We start from the raw sequence: 22,285 nt of genomic DNA on the forward strand, positions 1-22,285 counted from the left end.
AGATTGTTCAAGCTCCATCCTTAAGTCCTAGGAAGACGCCTGCATTGGTAGACAGGTTCCCTGAAAGGGATTTTTCTTCTCTTTCATATTTTGTTTGCCTCTGATCCATGTTATGAATCCTAGGCTAATTGTACCTTTGTGACAATACCTTCCATCTTTAATAATATTGTATTTTTGTTTTCTTCAATTGGTTTATTACTTTTATCTTTGTCTTACGCTTTGTCTGATTGGTTTAACTCATTCAATAATCCAAATATTAAGTTGGCATATATTACGAGCTGAATTTGACCTAGTCAGTGCCTATAGGATTGACGACCCTATAGATGATTAAGCCCAAATTGCTGAGCCTTAGAGCTAGTTTCGGCCTTACAAGGGAATCACGAACTAGGAACCTCAGAAGGATAAGTAGGGTTAATCGCCTCGGTCATAAATGACTTAGATTAGGTTTTAAATCAGTTATTTAAACAATCTATCTTCAGTGTTATCGTATCATTCTATGTCCCTTTGGGCAATTACATTAGTAAAGGATCACCTAGGAGTAGAATAACTTAGCTAGGAGTAGAGTAATTTAATTAGGAGTAGTTTAACTTAATCAAAATCAATCTCAAACCCCCTAAAGCCTATATAACACCAGAGACTGAGTAGCTTGATACTTGCAGGAATAAATCCTGTGGATTCGATACCTGGATTTGTCCAGATTTTATTATTTGATAACAACGATGTACACTTATCCCTTAGTGAGTCTCTCTCGGAGACACATCAGGCCTCAACTAGGAAATCAATTGTAGCTGAACTGAACAAGGACCTGAAGTTAAATGGGGATAACTATGATGTATGGAGAATAAAGATAAAATATATGCTAGAAGAACAAGAGCTGGACACAGTCATGGCTGCACCAGAGGAAGGTACTACTGCTCAGCATGCATATTTGGCTTGGAAAAAGAAAGATTCTACCGCCCGTATCATCCTGCTAAGTGCAATGCAAGATGACCTCACTCGACAATTCTATAAGATTGAGACTGCCAAGGGCTTATGGGACACCTTGAAGTAAAAGTTTGGAGGCGTGTCTCTAATGAGACTCCGCTCTCTCACTATCAAATTTGATACTTACAAGAAAAGGTCTGATCATACTATGAAGAAGCATTTAAGGGAAATGTCGAACATGATCAGTGAGCTGAATGAGGCAGGTCACAAGTTGACAGATGAGTAGAAAGTGCAAGGTGTTATCCGTTCTTTACCGAACAGTTGGGAGCATATGAAGATGCACCTAACACATACCGAAGGTATTAAAACCTTCGATGATGTTGTTCGCCACCTCGAACTTGAAGAGGATCGCCTTGCATCGATTAAGATCAATGCAGAAGCTCACTATATGGGTTCCAACTCCAGTGGGAGAAATTCTAGGCCACATGGCTAGAAACGTAAGCGAACGAACAACAGAGGTAAAGGACAGGTGAAAGAGCCAAGGAAGGCGAATGGGAACAAAGAGAAAAATCACAAGAACAGAAAGAAGCCTAACATTTCTCATGTGAAATGTTTTAACTGCCAACAGAAAGGGAATTATGCAAGTGACTGCACTGCTCCCAATATACATTCAATCAACTCAAGTGTGAGTGAAATCAATGTATCTAGTATTGTTCTTATGACTGAATCTGATCCTCTATGGATTGTTGATCCAGGTGCTACGGACCACATGACAAGAGATAGAGAAGCTTTTGTCGAGTTCTGACGAATTTCAATCGGATCAAGTTGGATCTATATAGGCGACAACTCGAGAGTTGAAGTCCAAGGGATTGGCGAGTGTGGGCTGCGATTGATGAGCGGTCAGGCCCTGATCTTGCAAGATATTCTCTTTGCTCCAGGAATTCGAAGAAACTTGATCTCTATTTCTTCCTTGTTAAAGAATAATTTTACTTATCTTTTTGCTCGTAACAGTTTAAGCATTTGTTTGGATGACCTGTTTTACGGTCATGGATACATGTTGAATGGTTTAACTTTTTTAGATACAGTTGATTGCAATGAAAGTTTTTCCCTTACTACTACTTCTCCATCTGCAAATGATAAGGATGTTAGTTTATAGCATCCTAGATTAAACCATATTGGTCAAGACCGAATGAAACGACTAGCAAAAGAAGGTTTACTAGGTAGTTTAAGACATGTCAATTTACCACCTTGTAAATCATGCCTAAAAGGGAAAATGCATAGGAACCCATTTGGGCAAGGTACTAGGGCAGAATTTCCATTACAGTTGATTCATTCTGATGTATGCGGTCCAATGAATGTAAGGGCTAGGCATGGAGCCTATTATTTCATCACTTTCATAGATGACTATACTAGGTACGGTCACGTCTATTTGATGGCTCACAAGTTTGAGGCTATAGGTTGCTTCAGAAAGTTTATGAACCTTGTTGAAAACCAACTAGACAGAAAAATCAAAGCACTAAGAACTGACAGAGGTCAGGAATACCTCTCCGAGGAATTCAATGCTTTGTGTGATGAAAAGGGAACAGAACATCAATTGTCTATCCTATACACTCCGCAACAAAATGGTGTTGCCGAGAGGAGAAATATAACTCTTCTTGATATGGTTAGGTCTATGATGGCTGAAGCAAACTTACCCATTTCCTACTGGGGAGATGCCTTGCTAATAGCAACATATGTCCTCAACCGAGTGCCCTCCAAGACCGATACTTCCACTCCTTATGAGTTGTGGACCGGCCGCAAACCTGACTTGAGCACTCTCAGGCCATAGGGTTGCACAGTTTTCACTTATGATACTTCAAGCAAATTTGGAAACTTAGGCCCAAGAGGTAAAAAGTGTGTCTTTATAAGATACCCTGAAGTATCAAAAGGATATGTCCTAGTGGGAGAGAATAATGATGGTCATGTAACAGAAATTGAATCACGTGACATCATATTTTTGGAGAATGAGTTTCTGAAAATTGGTGATATAGACAAGAATCACCCCTTGTTTAAAGAACTTGTTTCTAATGGACCTCTCCATTCAAGTGGGAGGAATTCTGAGGAGGAAGAACAAGGTCCTATTCTTAACTATGATCGAGAAATGGATTTTGAACCTCAAAATGTTACGAATGTGACAGATCCTATGGAAAATGGGAGTGATTTTCCTGACTCATATGAGAATACAGAAAGCAGTCTAAGAGAAAGGATTCCAGGTTATGATGAATATATGAGACATGTTTATCAAAACCAGGAAGAAACGCGTCAAACAAAAAGACAAAGGGTCAGGCGCCGTCGATTTGGCACGTGTAAACCTTTGCTCCTACATGGTGTTATAATTTAGATACATGCTCTCCTATAAAAAGGATTGAACACCATGGCATGTGTATGTGACAATGTGTGCTTTAACGACCATAAGATGGAAAATAGTCGATCTTTTCTTTTCCTAGTGTGAGACTTACATCTCGAAATTATGATTTCTAGAGATATATTATCCTTCTGACTTCTAGTTTATTCCAGAAGTATAGTTTGATGTAGCTACCTTAGAAAGGGTTGCCCTCAGGTTGATATGCTAATTCCAACCAAAAGGAGCCTAACTGGATAAGCGAGTCAGACTATGATGGACAGAATACAAGGAGAAGGAAATATATCCATTGAGTTCACATCTTGAGACATTATGTTTTTCACCATCCGAACATTTATGCTTTTGAGCGTACTTGTGAAATCAGATAAACTGTAGAGATCTAGATTATTACAGTGGGTGTGATAAGGAATCTGGGATAATGCATACACCAAAGACGATTCATGTTCAAGTCTAAATGCTACATATCTCCAACGAGTATATAGTCCCAAGCTTGAAACATGCACATCGAGCAGTTATATATCTCCAACGAGTATGTAGCAATTGAGCTCTCGATAGTATGTCGGTCGCACAGGCTATTAGAAAAAAGGTAAGATTTGATTCTTGGAGATGAGTTCTTATTGGAATTGGTTCCATTGCGTACGAGTGGGAGATGTTAGGATTAATTGGGTATATAGATCAAATTAATCCGACTTGCCCGAAATGGGGCGGGCCAGACCCATCTTATGAGATGGAAGAGAATTACGGTTTGGGCTCAGTATGAATAGGAGCATCACCAAACCCTAATAACTAACTTAATCAACACTACCCTAGACAATTACAAGCAGATTGTGTGCCTCCTCCTCCATTCCCTGCGCCACCCCTCTCTCTCCATTAATCAATCTCCCTAGCTTCTAGTCTATAGATCATACTCTCTTCCCCTGGCTAATCACCGTGTGGTTGATAGTTACCAGTGATACAAGATCGTGGTGATAGTTCCACTTCCGCTTTCGCTGCTCAGAGATTATTTAGTTCTACATTTAGGTATGTTCGAACCCAAATCTCTATTGGATTAGTTGCCGCTAATCCCTTTAGTAACCTATTACACACTTCAACTTGGTTTATTTATAACTCTCATACCCCTAATTTTTAATTTATCTTCTTAGCACTAGAGATTGTTGCGCAATCGCGGATGAAGTGGCATTTGACAAAGACATTGATTAAGATGTAACAAGGAGGGAATATTCGATGAAAGAATAAGAACATAAAAAAATAAGTAGAATAGTCAATATTCGTGATGCACATCTAACTTTAAGTGTGGTTTGAACTATTGATTACGTAATTGGAAGTAACCAATTAGGTTTATGACGAAACCTAGAAATCGATCACTAATCCAATTTGAGTACCTCTTGTTTTCAGTCTTTTTCTTTTTGTCAACTTGCTAAATGAATGAATTTTTTACCATAAAAATGATTTTTTTTTTAGTTTTAAGTTTAAGATATTTTTTTATTGATCTGCAATAATAAGAAATGTATTCTATTAATAAATAATAATGTCAGTTCAGAAGAAATAGACATTTTGTCAAATAAAATATTGAATTACTATCAAAGTAGAATTCATTTAATATCCCCATATATGATGTCATTGGCATAAAATAAGAGATGTGGTTTCTTGTCTATCTCTATCTCTTTCTCTTTCTATTTCTATATATATGAAAAGTTTAAAAATCATTCTATAATAAAGTGTTGTTAATGAAGCTTCTTTGGAGGATGTGGCAATCCCCGTCTGCTCTTTGGGTGATGTTATTATGCGGGAAATATAGAAAAGATAAGGTTTTTGGGGGACCTAAAGAGAGGGTTCTTAATTGTTCTTTCTTATGGAAAGGGGTTAATGCTGTGTTTTCCGAATTTTGCTCTGGGATTGGTTGGTCTGTGGGAAATGGCAGATCTATTAGTTTTTGGAATGACACTTGCTTGGGAAGAAGCCTTTATTAGAGATTTGTACTTCTCTACCGCCTCTAGAGATTCGTAATTGGAATATTGCAGATGTTGTGGATTCAGAGGGTGATTAGGTTTGGTCAAGATTTGAGGCTTACCTTAGTCTGGAAACGCTTTTGAAAATTTGGGGAGTTAAAGTTAGTAGTAAGGAGGAAGATGGGGATAAACACTATTGGTCCCTTACTAACAACGGTGCTTATTCTTGCAAATCTGCTTTCGAGGCTTTTAATCTGAATTTGAATTCTCCCCCTTCAGTCGCCTGGAAGAATATTTGGGCCTTAAAAGTTCCTTTTCGCATTAGAAGCTTCCTGTGGCTTGGTGCTAAGAATAGATTGCTGACAAATGTCGAAAGGAAAAGATGCCATTTAGTGGATTCTGATACTTGTGGTAGATGCAGAGCCCAGGCGGAAACCACTTGCCATGTTCTAAGAGATTGTGCTAAAAGTAAAAATGTGTGGAGGCAAGTTCTTCCAGTTCATTTGCTTTCAAAATTCTTTGCCCATTTTGACCGAGATTGGTTTGCTGATGGTGTTAGTGGATTGTTATTGTCTGAGCTGGAGCATGGTGCTATCCTCTTTGTCGTTGTCTGTCACCAGGTTTGGCAGTGGAGGAATGCTGATATCTTTGGAGATGGAGCTATTATTATTCCTAATTTACGTGTCTTCTTCTCTAAAAAAAATCAATACTATTATTGATAGTTTCAAGGAGGATATTTTATCCAATACCATCTAGAGATCTATTATTCGTCTATTTGGATGGAGTAGACCTGGGGAAGGGATAGTTAAATTAAATACTGACGGCTCTTGTCTAAGTGATGGCAGGATTGCGGCTGGAGGTGCTTTGAGAGATGCCGGTGGTGCCTGGGTGTCTGGCTTTGCTCAGAACCTGGGGTTGGGGTCTTCCTTCACTGCCGAGCTCTGGGGTATCTTCTCTGGACTTAGGATCGCCAAAAATCTGGGCCTAAAAAGACTATTCGTGGAATCAGACAATCTCGAAGCGGTCAAAATGATCTCCGATAACAAAGCTATGAGTCTAGGTTGCCAAAACCTAGTTAAAGAGATCAAAAGATTGGGCACCTCTTTCGATTCCATCAGGTTTGGCCACGTTTTCAGGAAGCAAAATCGAGTGGCAGACCGCCTTGCCGCTGAAGGCCATATGAGGACTTTGGGTGTAACAACCTTCTCTTCTCCTCTGGACTTCCTCTCTTCTTTACTTTCGGATGATCAAATGGGGGTTAGCTTTCCTAGGCCAATCCCGGACTAATTTATGGGTCTTTTGTTGTTTTTTTCTTTCCTATTCTGCCAAAAAAAAAGAAATTGCAATAGAAAAGAAAAAGGGAGATTTGCAAATTTTATATTCTTAATTATTATTATTAAATTTTAAAAAAATTCAAAATACTTCACATATTAAAATCAAAAAGTTCGAATTCAAAATACTTCACAAATTAAAATCAAAAAGTTCAAATTGGTCAATTTTTTTCCTTCTTGCAGTCGGCATTTTCTTCTTCTGATGTGTTCTTCATTGAACCTCTTTCGTTCTTTTTTTGTGTTCATCTTCTTTTCTAATCTAAGTTTAACCAAAACCATCATTGCCACTTTCGAAACTCCTCAGCTCGATCGGCAACCAAGAGAGAATTCTACATACACTCATGTATTTTTGCTTAATCGAGTGTTGTATACAATGGAGATAGATAGAAAAGATACAGTGTTTAATGAATTTCTTTCAATGAGGTTGAGCATAAATTTTGTATATACGGTGGAATACATGAGTTAGAGTTTAACTAGGATTGACAATACGTAATATAGATAAATATAAGAGAAAATTATAAAATTGGGTCAAATGGGAGACCATTTACATATTTAACCCATTTATCCAATCTACTACATATCTACACTTTTTTGTGACTTTCCCAAAATACTCCAACCTTTCATCTTCCCCCCTTCCTCTTCCTTGCACGGTTTCTCGTCCCCTTTCCAGACCTTTGACCTTCCTCTCTTCCATTATATTGCAAAATCTACATCATTTTCTTCATCATCGTGTCTTTCTCTTCTTCCTCTCTTTATCTCTTGATTCTTCCTATTGCTAGAAAATTAAGTCATGGTTCTTCATCTTCCTGTTTCTTCTCGTATCTTGGTTTCTTTCTTCTTGTGCGGATTGAAGAAATCGTTATTCGACGTTATTTTAATTATTTTTCTGCGTTTATCATATGGTTATTGACGATTTTAATGGTAAAAGGCAGAAAAAATGTAAGTATATATTGTTTTCTCTTCGTTCTTTCCAGAAAATCACTTTGCAAAAGGGGCTTTTGCGAAGGTCTGTAAGGAAAAAGAGGCTGAAACGGAAGATTTTACTTCGCGAAAACAGATTTCGTGAAGTCTGCGAAGAGAAATGAAGAATGCGTTGTACTGGGATGTAGGGGAGGTGGAGGAGTGGAGCGCGCGCGCATGTATTACCGCTGGGACACTTGCTTTTGTTTGTTCATTATACAATTCTTTTATTTATATATTATTAAGTGCATCTGATGCTAAAAAAATCCAATACTATATTTTTAAATAAAAATATATTATATATTTTAATAAAATTTCATATTAATATTTTATTTATATAAGAAAATATATTTTTTTAAACATACGTTAGAACATATATTTTAACTTTTAGACCACGAACTATAAAGTTTAGAATATACGTTATGTTTTTTCGAAAATGCATTATGTTTTTTCGAACATGAGTTATAAATTATATTATAGAACAAATGCAAAAATGATCCAGATATATACTGATTTTTTTAGAACATTATACTTAATTTTTGGAACACAAACTATAAACTATAGAACATAGTACGTTATGTTTTTTAGAACATACATTATGTTATTTAGAATATGAGTTATAAATTATATTATAGAACAAATGCAAAAATGGTTCATATATTTACTGATTTTTTTAAAACATTATACTTAATTTTTAGAACACAAATTATAAAGTTTAGAACATATGTAACAATATTTAGAACATCGTCCTTAACATTTTAAAACATAAATTACAAAAATATAGAGGAATTAAATAAATAAGAAATTGGAGCATGTTCTTGGATTTTTTTTTCTATTAATAATTCATTATTATGCACATTTCTTTTTTTTCTATTAATAATTCATTATTATGCACATTTAATCGATATTAATAAGTGCATGCGTCAAATATTAAACAAGAGAAACTACTAGCACAGTGGTATATTAAGCAACGCGCGTGATAATGTACAAGAGAAACAATTGTCTTAGTGGTAAGTAGCGTGAGTGTATATGTTTTAGAACATCCAACTTCAAACCAAGTTTCTTCACCATTCCTTTGGGTAATAGCCGCAGGATATAATATAAAGGTGCAGAACCAGACAAGCTAGTATTAAGAAATCCATAACCAGTGTTATTAAAACGCTGGATTTCCAATTAGCTATTTGATTTGGTTTAGTGGTCTTGCGGGTTGAATTTCTAATAGAGAAACAAGAAGAAGATAAAGAAAATTGTGGAAGAAGATGGTGAAAAATAGTTCATGATATTTGAGGAAAACCATTTTTTTTAGGAGGGAAAATATAGGATATTATAAGTGATACAGATTACTCACGAACAGTTAGTTTTAATTGTAAACTAACGAAGGTAATTCTTTTTAACCTAAATTTGAAAGAGTTAATTCCAATATTTAGGTACGAAAATCTTACTCTCAAAGGAGCTTGATAAAAGTTGCATATTCTTACCAACAATGGGGTTTAAATATCTCCCCTAAATTAAAGCCAAAAGACTTAAATACCCTATACTTTATCGAGTATTAATTTATATACTTTACTATATCAAAAATTATAAAAGAGGATTTGATTGAAACAGTTACTTCTCATACTTTTTAACATTTTATTGGCAAATAATAGAACACACAACACAAAGCAAAATAGTACAAACCTAATGTATAAAATACTCGTACCTATCAAAATTTCACAATCTTATGTTTACATCAGAAAAAATTTCCTCAGCAAGAATTAAGTTAATTTGGCAAAAAAACTAAAAGATGAGTTAATCATAATCTAAAATACAAACTTTTCTTCCTCTGCCCCAACTGATAATGCTGTATCTTTCATCTCGTGGAGAGTAGCAGCTGTTGAATCACTTATACCCAGCAGATACTGCAACCGAGACAGCTTTTCTGGCACTGCGTCATTTTTCATATAGATAGTAAATAAATCATTTAGCTCCTCCGGCACATCCCATGTCAATGGCTCCGAAGGCACGGCTTTGTCACAAGCCAGCAAGTCATTAAGAGTAGAGACCTACAAATGCACAACAAATACCTCAAACCAATGCCAAGGCCTTCTTACTTAATACCCTACCACATACGACTAGCAATTTCAGGTTATCGTGTTAAAATTGTGTTATGTTATATGTATGAGATAAAATCGTAACAATCATGTCGTGTTAGTTGGGTTCTCTCTATAAAACCGTGTTATTTACCACCACATCCCTTTAAAATACTATATTAAGAGTGGGAAAAAAAGTTAAGGTACAAATTTACCCTAACATTTTATGTTTACATTATTGCCCTCAAAAAATTTTGCTCTAGTTCTTTTTTGCCCTTCCCCATGGGTACCATCTGAAAATCTATTTGTAATTACTCACAAATTTTCATTCCTCAGTAATTTTAATCAGCATTTACTCTGAAAAAAGGAAAAATTGAGCTCAAACAAAAACTATGAGGGCAATATTGAAAAAGGAAAATGTTACGTTAATCTGATTTTTTCATAAGATTATTAGTAAATTTGTAATGAACCCAATATAAAATAAAAGAAAAAAGGAACCGGAGAGAAATTAAAGATTATTAGGATTCCATACCACTGCTTTATGATTTCTTTGCCTCAATAGAGCCACCGCCTGAATCAGAGAGTTTGATAGTCTACTCCGTGCAAGCTCATGAACAACAGCTTTTGCCTTCTCAGGATTGATGCTAAGATCTGCAGGTATTTTCTCATACACTTCCTCCTCATCAAAATCTCCAGTACCTGCTGAGAAAATTTCATCTGCCGTTTTTTTGAAAAGGTTCTCCCGTAACCTTTCAGATATCATGCTGTCCAAGTCGATGCTTGCTTCCTTTAGTTCTCTTATCTGCTTTATATTAAGCCTCCCCCGACTGATAGCAGTTTCAAGGGCAGCTGCCATTTTTGTGGTTGTAATACTCTTGATTACTTTTTGTGCATACTCTGGCTGCAAGCCAACTTGCTTCTGCACCTCAGCGAGTTGATCAACCCTGGCTTTTGTCAATTGTCCATCGGCTAAAATCACCTCTGCTTGTTGCCTAAATGCCTGCTCTGCGAGGGTCCTGTGTACTTCCACAATTTCCTTGACAGTCAAACCCAAAATCCCACCAAGTTGGTTTAGATAAACGTACTCAGAGTCGTCCTTTTTAGTAGTGATTTGAGCACCAAACGGAATCCTTGTCACTTCCCCAGTTAGGCAGTATAGCAAGTACGTCTTATAGAGGTCAGTCCTTTCCCTATCAGAAAGATCATCTTTGACAGTAATCTCTGTCTGCCCGGGCTTAGCCATCTTGGCAGCAAGCTCCTCACTAGGTTTTAGTTTTTTAAGTGACTCGAGTGACTCCCACTCTTCTTCATCCCATTCATCATCCTCTTCAATTTGCTTTTCTTCATCTTTAATAGGCTCTTCTGGTGGAGTATCAAGAGATTCCCCTTTTATGTCTGCCACTAATTGAGTTACAACCAATGTATTAAATGCAATCATTTTCTTTAATTCCTTTGCAGATTCAGTACGATTGTCGGCACTCCGTGCTCGCTTAATGTAGTTTATGAAAATCTTCCGAACCTGCATGGCAGATCATGAATGCAAGAAAAGGCAAATTAGACATGTTTTCTTATAATCTATATTTTTCCAACAGTGGAGGGATCAGAATATATGCTCACTGCTTTGCCAGCGATAGCCATGGCAGCATCCCTTGTTAATCGTAAGCCGAGAGCAGCCTTCCTTACTGCCTTCTTAACATCGTCATCATAACCATCAACACCAGAAGCAATTGCTTCCTTCACCACCTGATATAAGTAACTACTTGGTCAGCATAATTCAACCAACTTTCAGCAACTAGCTATCGAAAATCAGATAGTAGGTAGTAATCCTATAGCATGAGTTTATCATTGAAGAAACAATAAGTATAAAACTGCAGAATGCCTGCAAAGAAAATACACAGTACTTGTAAAGGCACAAAGCACACTAGGACAAAGAGGTGATGGAGCTTGAGCACTCATATGCATGATAAACTGTGGACAGTAACACTCTTAACAAAATTTATAAAGATTTATCCAAAACCAACAAGTTGGCTGGAGCAATTAAGAACTCCTTCCCCTTAGGTTTGAGTCTTGTGTATCGCAAAAGCAGTTAGTGGGAGAATTTTCCCTTTCTCTCCAGAGTTCCAGCTCGAATCCGGTAAAAGGATGGTAAAATACAATAAAGTGAAGATTTAACCAAAGCATGAAGCTAAAGATAATGAAATGCCAAGAAACTAATCTATATCATACTATTAGCTTCAACATAAATAAATAAATCTCATATTTCATTATTTCACAAGTTAAGAGCAACTAACGGCTTGAATAAATTTAAGAGCCTTAACTAAGTCCAGAGTAACTAAATAAGTAGACGAAGCCAAGACTTGGAGCACTTATTAACCTCGCAGAAACTTAGAAAATGAAGAAGAAAAAAGTGGTCAGTCTAAATAGGTAGCCTCACCCTAGCATGTATGCACATAATTGAAAAAGGAAAGATAACCAAAAAAAATCCAGAAACACGAGAGGGAAAAAAAAAGCAGAGAAAAAGAAATCCTAATCTAGGAGAAAGATTTGAGGCACAAGGTTGACAGAATTAAGCAAATCGACATCTGATGACTCTAGTAGTGGTCTTCTTGTAAGATTACAGTGACCTCCCAGTAACTTCCAGCAATGGATTAAGCATTTCTAGAGCGCGGAAACTTGTTTTCTGGAAGATCAGGAAGTTTCAAGAAAGAGTGATCTGCAACAAGTGTGACTCTCTTTTCATTGAAAAAGTATCATTCCAGGCACAAGGCATGCCCTCCCAGTTCCCAGTGCCTAGCACCTAAGTTCTCTAGAGCCACCACCTAATGCCTTGTGCCCCTTTAACAACTGTACTTGCCCTCAATAATGCATATCAAATTTCAAACAAAAATTCCTAAAAGAATTAAGCAAACTAAAAAGAAATCCTAAGTATATCACTATTTTTTATCAGTTAAATATGGACCATGACATTAGCCATATAAACCTTATATTGTTACAGCCTATGAAGCACGGACTCTTCCCCGGGGTCGCCGTGGCCGAGTCGGACTCGCCGGACTCGGGACTCGGCGGGGACACGGCGGGGACACGGCCGGAAAATGGGACACGGATGGGGACACGGCGGGACACAGCTGGGGTAAAAAAAAGTTAAAAATTAGGGTTTTTTTTAAAAAAAATTTATAAAATTTAAGGATCAATTATGCAATTTGTCAAAATTCCTAAATTATAATCTCTATCACACAAATTAGAATTAGGTCTTCTCTCCTTCCTGCGCAAATCGCGATTTCAACCCCTGTGCTGCATACATCGCAGTTCTCCTAACATCACGATTTCGTTTTTGTTTGGGAATAATCAGAAACAATTTCTTCTCTCCTGGGTTCTTCCTTCTCATGCGCTGCGATTCTTCTCCTAGGTTCTTCTCCTAACATCACGATTCCGATTTGTGATTTAGCATGTTTTTTATATATTTTTATATCTAATATATATATAATTAATTATATAAAATTTGCCGTGTCCCCGCCGCACCCGTGTCTCATATTTTCTAAAAATGCCGTTTGCCACACCCGTGTCTGTGCTTCATAGGTTACAGCCTTCCATGAACTCTCTATTCAGTACCTTTCTACTTGCCAAATCAATAAGAACCATTAAAATGCAAGTGATTTTGTAACAGAAATAATAGGTTCCACATCATGCTATAACCCCACTACCAAAATTGGTAAGAAAGTCACCCTACTGATACTTCTTGAAGAACAAACATGAACTGTGTGATGTCCAAAGCTATGATCCTATATCCAATTCAAAGCACAGCCTAACAAGAAATACTAGTTGAAAAACTTCTCAGATTTAACTAGCTTCCTCCAATATAAGCATCATAAGACAAAAAAAAAATGTTGAATTACCTTTTCAAACAAACTGCCACAGATATCAGAGTGAGCTTCATCAATAGTTTGTTGAGGAATGCAAAGCATGACTCGCAGACGGTTCAAAGCAACAACATCCTCCTCACTCAGCTCTCCATTAGCTACACACTGCTGGAGCTTTTGCCGGTATATTTCTAAAAAAAGTGAAATAATAATAATATTAGAGAGAATTAGTTCAGGTTTACTTATACAATAGAATACATAAGTAATACCTGACCAGAAATAAATTACTCAAAAATTGTAAAACATCATAACATGCCAGTTTATGTGGCCTCAAATCGTTCATTACCTTTATGTATCTCAGTTGCCTTCTGTGCATCAAAGTGCAACTCCTCACACAAATTCTGCAAGAAAGCAGCTTTGCTATCTGCTGCACCCAAATCACCACTGGTGACAGCCTGTGAAAGTCTTTTGCGATATGCCTTTGAGGTAACATCAACTGCGATTGCTTCAGCCTCCCTCTTACCCAAGCCAAATATATTCCTCAACTGATTCAGTGCGGCAACCTACAAACATATAAGCATAAAAGAATCATAAGCTAATATAACGTAGGAAGAAGTAAAATACAAAAGAAAATCACCAATAATACTTGCTAATAAGCAGTGAGGCATACAGAGACCAATGGTAATGAGGTAATAATATAAGGAGAGTACTAACTAAAATTCTAATTTATGCTTACCTGAAAAGCAAATCAACTAGTTTCCCATAATAAGGCATGGGTCGTTCAAAATATCAAGATAGTCCTCAGTGGCTTATGAAGAAAATGAAGATGGCACAAATTTAAAGTTCCTTAAATAATGGTAGAACTTCATTATAAACATAAGTAAACAAAAGAATAAATTCGGCATCATAATTTTTTTGAAGTCATTACATTTCCACTTGGAATTTATGCCAGAATTCAAATCTTTGAGGAAATAGCAAACAAAGATGAGTTCTAATTGAGTTGCCCTTTGTTTATTATGAAGAATATGAGTTCTAATTGAGTTGCCCTTTGAGGAACTTCCATAATGGTTGCTGACAATTACTATTGGCCAAAAATGCAAAGAATGTTGGGGAATTACTGAAGAATTGTTCAGTTTGTTATTTGGAAGATGAAGTACAGGTCCTACTCTTTCACTTGACCAGATACATGAATCCATTTCAGTACGAATTTCTTTTCGGACTTCTAAGATAAAAACAGCAAAGGATATGACTCTATTTCTGTTTGGAAGGTTGTTTCTCAAAAGTGGCACACTTTTTACATGACCTAGAACCTGCCATTCACAAACAGAAGACTGTACCGAAGATGTGAATCAAATAATGTGAACTCTTCTAAGGTGTCTCACTGGAACAACAGAAAAGACACTGGATTCAGTCATACCTCAAGCTCAATTTGACTACAACAATTCTGTCAATCAAAGCACAAAGAGAACACCTCTTGGGACTGCTGTGGATGAAACCTCAGCATGTGTTTAAAATGGTGCCTTTGGCTCAAGAAGCTGGAGTAAGTGATGATGGGGAAAGATCTGCTGATCCTATTCAAAGATTCATGAAATGGTAAAAGATGCCAATGAACACTGCAATAAGCAGGAGTTTGAAGAGAGTAATCAAATACTTGCACATTTGAGAAGACACGAGAATGCTTTAGTTAAGGAAATTATCACAAACAGAAAACTAGGACACCTGGACCCAGTACAGTGTTGAGGAACATCAATCAAATGCCTATTTGATTCAGTTTCCATCTTAATTGCAAATTAGTCTAGTCTTCAATGTTTCAGACTAGTATCCTTGTGGGGTTTATGATGTTTCTTCTTTCACCAAACATCAAATTCAATAGCTGCTAGTTGCAAAGGCTAACGCTATTAAAGACGTGCCAAATGTCTAGGAAGTTCAATCAAGAAGAGGCAAACCATTCAGACTATTCTGATTAAGGTAGCATTCTAATCAACAAATGAAAGCACGTGGATTTCTGAAAAGAGAAGAAGTTGATGCAGCCACATGAGGATTTTGCAAGGTTTACTCATCGAAGAATGATGCATGAGTTTCTAAGTCAAATTACGATTCTATTTTTTCGCCTTTCCTTAAATTTACCAGTTTCTGATGTACTTGAATGTTTTAATTAATAAGGGATAGTTTTCAGTTTTCCTAAATTTTTCAGGATCTCTAGTGTAACAGTTTTTTAAATATAAATTTAATGGCAATAGTAACATTGTATCTTTTCCCCAATTTAGAATCTTAATTCTACGGGTGTTTTCAAACCAGCGGCGGAACGAAGGGGAGGAGAGGGGGGGCTAGCCGGGGCTGGAGTCCTGGGTAGACACCGAAAAATGGTGAAAATAAATTTTTTTAGACCCCTGTTACAGAGTCGGTCAGAAACCTAATTGCCTCAGCCCCTCTGTTCGACGACGTGAAGAAGATGAACTCTGTTTTATTTTGTTTTTTGTTTTTTAATGACATAAAAGGACGTCATTTCATTTAGTGAAATCGAAATTAAAATTAGGAATACAGTCCAATCGATGTATTTGGAAGCTCTGTGAACTGCTCTCTTTCTCCTCCACCACCACTGTCTTCAGGTCATTGTAATACACTTCGCGTGCTGAAAAAATTTGGTCCAGCTTGCTGCTTGGCTTGGCTTGGCTCGCAAGCTCGAAAATATGCCTTTCGCCCTTCGGGCAAGCAAGAGGATCAAGGTTAGTTTAGTTGATTTGTGTCTTAAATCCCTAGCCCTAGGTTTGTATGTACAATACATGATTGTGTTTCAATTTGTCTGTCAATAGGTTTTGTTTCAATTTGACTTGATTGATTAACTGCTGATTAGGTATGAATAGAATTGAAAGGGTTACTAGTACTTCTTGTTTTCGTTTTTGTTGAATCGAATTATCAGAAGTATCAAAAAATCTGTTTAGAATTGAAAGGATTAGTACGCTGTTGAATAAAAAATTAGGTGTGAATCTAGAGAGGAAGTAAATTGAATTATGAACATAAGACAAGTGTAAATAGTTGAGACAGCTAGAGAAGGTTGTCTTTTGACGTGTTCTTGAACAAATTGTCAAAAGGATTAGTGCTCCGTTGTTGTCATAGTTGTTGAAAGTATAAAAATTGCAGGTGGCAGAACTACTGGAATAAGTTTCAGCAACTGTTCTGAAGTCCATTCAAGGTAAAAGAATACTATGAAAATTGGGTAAAATTAGAGAGTCGGACAATCTGTTTAGTCTTCTTATGAAACACAATTGTTGAAAACTTGAAGTTTTTTCAAGATGCTACTCCTTTTCAGGATCATATCATTTTCCTCATTTCAAACAATCTGTTTTAGTTTTTTTCTCATTGGCTACGAGTTTTTGGATATTTTTTTATTGACCGTATAAATTTTATGTTAAATACTATGATACATGGACTCGCCAAAAATGCCGCCGTACCGGTGTCGACACGACACGACACGGATCTGGGTATGAAATCCGTGTCGGGATACGGCAGCCTCCATCTCCGGCGAAACTGAGGAAGGTCTGCCGCCGTCAACTGTATCTTCTTCGTTGAGATTGTCTCAACGAAGGAGGTGCCCAGCCCTAATGGGCTGGGCACCATTTTAAAAAAAATTGGGCCCAGACATCGTTTAATCTGGGCCCAGTTTTTTTTTAATTAGTTCTGCACTCAAAAACAACGTCGTTTTGGAGTGCAGAACCAATGAAAATAAAAGGGAGCATTTCTGTATCCAAATCCTCAGATTATATACGTGGACAACTGCTTTCTCTGGAGCATTTCTGTACATGTTTTCTCAATGAACAATATGAGAGTTGCTAATTAAAAAAAAAAAGTCCTTAGAATTCCAAAATAGAATTAAAAAGCTTTTCTCTGGAGCATTTCTCCCATCCTATCCCTAAATATATGTTTAAATTTTGGGGGTTTTTTTGGAATTTATATATATAAATATATAAAAAAAAAAAAAAATATTCCCGTATCCCCGTACCCGTGTCCAAATTTAGGACAGAGTCCCCGTGTCCAAAAAATTTTAACTTGCCGTACCGGATACTCGGATCCGCACCCGTGTCTGACACTCGTATCCGAGTCCATGTAACATAGGTTAAATATTTAAGCCCTGGGTCAACCGGGATCCTGGTTCCACCACTGCTTCAAACATAATTATTTCCTATTGTTCCGGCCACGCTCATCCTCTTCTTGCCCTGATTATTGATTTCTAATTGCCCAAACTCTTCTAGTCCATGAGGCACCCACAGAACAATAAAACAAAAGAGAAATAAAAATAAGGTTATACTCTCTCCATGGTGTAATTAATTCCATTTCTCTTCCCAAGAAGTTCCTGGTGTTATTTTATCACCTTAATAAACAGATTATTCTGATTAATGCATAAATCAATATCTAAATCACATGCAAGAAATGAATTAGCAGCATAGACAGCAAAACCAATAATCGGTTCACCTTATTTTCTTCTATGCGGCCACCAGATAAAGCATCTGTAAGGTATGCTCTATAAAGGAGTTTCAAATCATCCATTTTCCTCTCATTCTCATACTCGCCACCTGGGTCACAAAGAATCATTAGTACAAAATTTCATCACAAAGAATTAGAAGGCAAAAGGCACAAATAGCATCCCTACCTAACAAAGAAAGTGGACCAACTCCGCGAGCAAAGGAAGTTGATTCAACATGATTCTTTAATGAAATCAGTTTACTGTTGAATGCCAGTATCTTATCAAGCTCTTCCACCACTTGCACGACACCTCTACTGTAAAATTAATTTAATTAGATGGTTGAATTTATCACCATCACAATAAAAGAAAAAATGTCGATAAATAGCTTTCAAAAACTAGAGTACATAAGTTCTTTCAAAAACAGAACTTTAATCAGTTATGGGATACATAAAGCTGTATTGGAGTTAAAGTATCGTACACAGCTTTTGTTCTGGACTTTAGAAGATCCAGTGCAGCTGATACATTTTCCTCCACTAATTTTCTTGCATGTTGCCTAAACAAGTCCTCTGCAAGCTGCATGAAACAGAATAGACCATATAAAGAAACAACTACAAACTGAAAAATAAATTATCACTGCGAAGAAGGTACCTCGTCAGAAAGCCGAAACTGAAGCTGTGCTTGCCTAAGGCTTACAAGCTCCTCCACATCTACATCTATATAAAAACAAAAATACAGAATTTATCAACATATAGAATGGAACACACTCTTGTTTCACTAGTAGCAAGCAAATTCTTGAAGATCAAATTTGCAGCTCAGGTTGAAATAAAAACCAATAAATAAATGAATTTTGTTAATGAGTCAACACTAGTCCATCACCAAGAATAAAAGGCAATTTGCTTCAGGAGTCGACAGCCTCTTTTCATACATTAGAAAATGCAAATGATTTTGTTTGACTCATGGAGAAAAGAATCATATGCAGAACCAATTAAAGGTAATTGAGGATTTCAGGATAAAATCACAAATGTTATTAAATAGCATGCTTCTATTACAATGCCCTTCACATAAATAGTTGAGTATCTAGCACCCACCACAACAGGTTACATGATTATGGACCTGTATCTTACCTCTGCTAACTGACTTAAGCTTTGAAGCATATAACCTCTGGGCATTATCACGAATAGCAACCTCAACCTGTCAGGATAAGAATATTGAAAATAAATAAGTAGTCACAAAAAAGGTGAACAAAAATCTTGAGAAGTGTAACGAATCACAACCAAACCCATACATAGGAACACGTAACATGCTTAAGAAAATCCAACACTTGTCATTTTCCATACATGATCAGTATACCCACTTGAAATCACATCAAAAAAGCCTAGACATAGATAATACTTATGAATAAGTACCTGGGAATCAGTAACTTTGAAAACACGCTTCCAAGGTAAAAGAAATGATGATGCATCTCCAAAAACCAAAGTTGAGACATAGATTAACTTCTGAAATGCCTGCACTGGAGAATTAGTACTAATGGTCAAGTTCCAAATTTCCATTGAAATGCTAGTACGAAAACTTGTATAGATTAAGAAATAATACATGCACAAGTCAAATAGCACTTGACCTACCCGACGCTGCTCTACATCACCATCACGATCTCCAGTTTCAAGCCTTTGCCTGAAAATCCGTCTACCAATCTACAATCATGAGAAGTAGCAGCTTAAAGAAAATTGTACCCATTCATCACATCCAACTAAAAGTATAGTCATTTTTTTCACATGCATGTGAGATGTTCATGTAACAATACCTCCACATGCATGTTAGCAGCATCAGGATCATCAATTCCCAATGCAGATTTGAAGTTGATTATTGTTTGCACTTCATTTCCTTTAAGATCTTCACTTCCAGGAGGTAGAACAGATGAAACAAACCTATACAGAAACCCGGTTTAAATAAGATACTTCATTTTAACAAAATAGAGACTGAATTATCAGAAGCATAATTAATAAAAACTGTTCTTAAGTTCAACAACCATAAAGTTCATTTCATCTCACCGACAGTATAAATCACAAAGTTCCGCATTGAATGCCTCGTTCTGCTTGCTCACGCCGTATCTGTGATATCAAAATTGAGAGTAGGAACTTAAAAAGTAGTCAAAAAGAAAATATATTGAAAGCATCCAAAACAAGGTAAAACAAGAGCTTCTAATTCTCACATTGCAGGAAGTACAAACGAGCTAAGAAAAATCTTCAAAATGAAAAAATTGAACAGACGAAAATGGTTTAAAAATATACACATACATCCTATTTACATGAATTGAATTGCCTAAGTAATAAGGATGCGAACCTTTTGGCAATATGTTCAATATCCTCCTTCTTAACGGCTTTGGGATCATCGAACCCAGCCACATAGTTATGTAAATCAGCAGCCGCAACTTCGGGAACAGACGAATTCATGGCAAAGACCATGGCACCACCTGCAGCACCCATAGCAGCAGCGCCGCCCAAAGCCAAATTCCTAGTCTTCCCGAACTTTAAACCCAAAGTATAACCAGCAGCAAGAGCACCAGCAAGAACAATTGCGGAAGTCGCTAATCTAACAGGAGGTGAAAGAGTAGCCACCAAAGGCTGCATTCCAGATAGCTCGCGTTTGCCACCAAAAACATCAGATGAAGATGTGGAATCAACGGAGACATCAGTTGGTGAATCTGAAGAGTTACGAGGGACGGAGACTCTAAAACGGCGACGTGTAGGGAGGGAGACAGAGGAGGGAGTGGTGAGACGGAGAGGGGTGGGATTAAGGAAAGGGGAGGAAAGAGGAGTTGAAGTAGAAGCAGTGAGGAGAGAAGAATTCATGGCTCTCCTCCCTGAGTGAACGGAGGAAAATTATCGGAAACGGCAGAGTTTGTGCTGGTTATAGGGTTTAACGAAACAAGAAGAAGATGAAGAAGAAGATAGAGTTGGGGAAAATTAGATAGAACACTATATGATATACTTGTATTTTTAATTTATTATCATGTTGCAGTTGAACTGGGCGGCTCTTCCCCTCATACTACTACCACTGTATTAATGGCATATTGTAAATAAAGCCTTTTCTGTTTAAGGTAAAATGACATTTTTAGCCCTCATATTAGAATAATGGCTATAGATTTGGGAGGAGGTTAATGGGAGTAAATGAGAGTAATGGAAGGTTAAGTATTAAGTTAAACTTGTTTGGGAGTTATTTTTTGGGAGTAAATGGAGGTTAATGGGGTTAAATCTTTACTTCCTCTAACCTCCAAACTCTAACCTCCAAATTGGGGGTTAATGGGAGTAACGTAAACTTTTTTAAAATTTCTTGTCTGTGGAGAGTAAATTTAACCTTCATTCCCCTCCAAATTTAAACTCCCAAACAAGGTTAAACATTTAACCTCATTTACATCCTATAAACTCCCAAACAAGGTTAATTTTTAACTTTCCATTCCATCACTTCCCTTCCCTTTCCATTACCTCCTTTAACTCTCACCTCCATTAACCTCCAAACTCCCAAACAATGGGATAAGATGTTTTAGAAATATAGATTTGGGAGGAGGTTAATGGGAGTAAATGAAAGTAATGGAATGTTAAGTATTAAGTTAACCTTGTTTGGGAGTTATTTTTTGAGAGTAAATGGAGGTTAATGGGGTTAAATGTTTACTTCCTCTAACCTCAAAACTCTAACCTCCAAATTGGGGGTTAATGGAAACGTAAACTTTTTTAAAATTTCTTGTCTCTGGAGAGTAAATTTAACCTTCCTTTCCCTCCAGATTTAAACTCTCAAACGAAGTTAAACATTTAACCTCATTTACATCATATAAACTCTCAAACAATGTTAATGTTTAACTTTCCTTTCCATCACTTCCCTTCCCTTTCCATTACCTCCTTTAACTCTCACTTCCATTAACCCCTAAACTCCCAAACAATGGGATAAGATGTTTTAGAAATATAGATTTAACTCTAGGGAGAATTACTAAACTAGCCCCTTTTAGGGGTTAGTTTATATTTCTAGCTCCTTTCAAAAAAATTCTAAAACTAACATATTTCAATAAATTCTTCCAACTTTGCCCTCGTCATTAATGAATGAATTTCATCTCTCTAACACTCTGCTCTCTCTCTAACCTAACACCCCGCTCTCTCTCTCTCTAACTTACCGGCGTTTCATTGCGCGAATCCGACGATTTCCTCCGGCGAATCTCTCTAACTTCGAGTGGACCTCAGAGAACGAATCGGATTCATAAGGAAGGACGAAAAAAAAGGTAAATAACTTGATTTTACTTGTGAGTTCTTGTATTGTATGTACATTTGCTGAGTTCTTGTATTG

General features: G+C 36.8%; 1 protein-coding gene across 1 annotated transcript; it reads right to left on the reverse strand.

Annotated features, from left to right (window-relative positions):
• Positions 1–9,174: 9,174 nt before the first annotated feature.
• LOC136234774 (protein TIC110, chloroplastic) lies at positions 9,175–20,986 on the reverse strand. Its single transcript, XM_066024248.1, has 15 exons — positions 20,294–20,986; positions 20,002–20,061; positions 19,755–19,878; positions 19,576–19,644; positions 19,360–19,458; positions 19,078–19,144; positions 18,602–18,666; positions 18,432–18,526; positions 18,140–18,267; positions 17,962–18,062; positions 13,838–14,054; positions 13,528–13,682; positions 11,252–11,377; positions 10,167–11,153; positions 9,175–9,607 (listed from the first exon to the last, which is right to left on the reverse strand). The coding sequence occupies exons 1-15, from the start codon at positions 20,800–20,802 to the stop codon at positions 9,365–9,367; spliced, it is 3,045 nt and encodes a 1,014-aa protein (XP_065880320.1). The 5' UTR covers positions 20,803–20,986; the 3' UTR covers positions 9,175–9,364.
• Positions 20,987–22,285: the final 1,299 nt, after the last annotated feature.

This window comes from Euphorbia lathyris, chromosome 7, assembly GCF_963576675.1.
Source record: "Euphorbia lathyris chromosome 7, ddEupLath1.1, whole genome shotgun sequence".
NCBI lineage: Eukaryota > Viridiplantae > Streptophyta > Magnoliopsida > Malpighiales > Euphorbiaceae > Euphorbia > Euphorbia lathyris.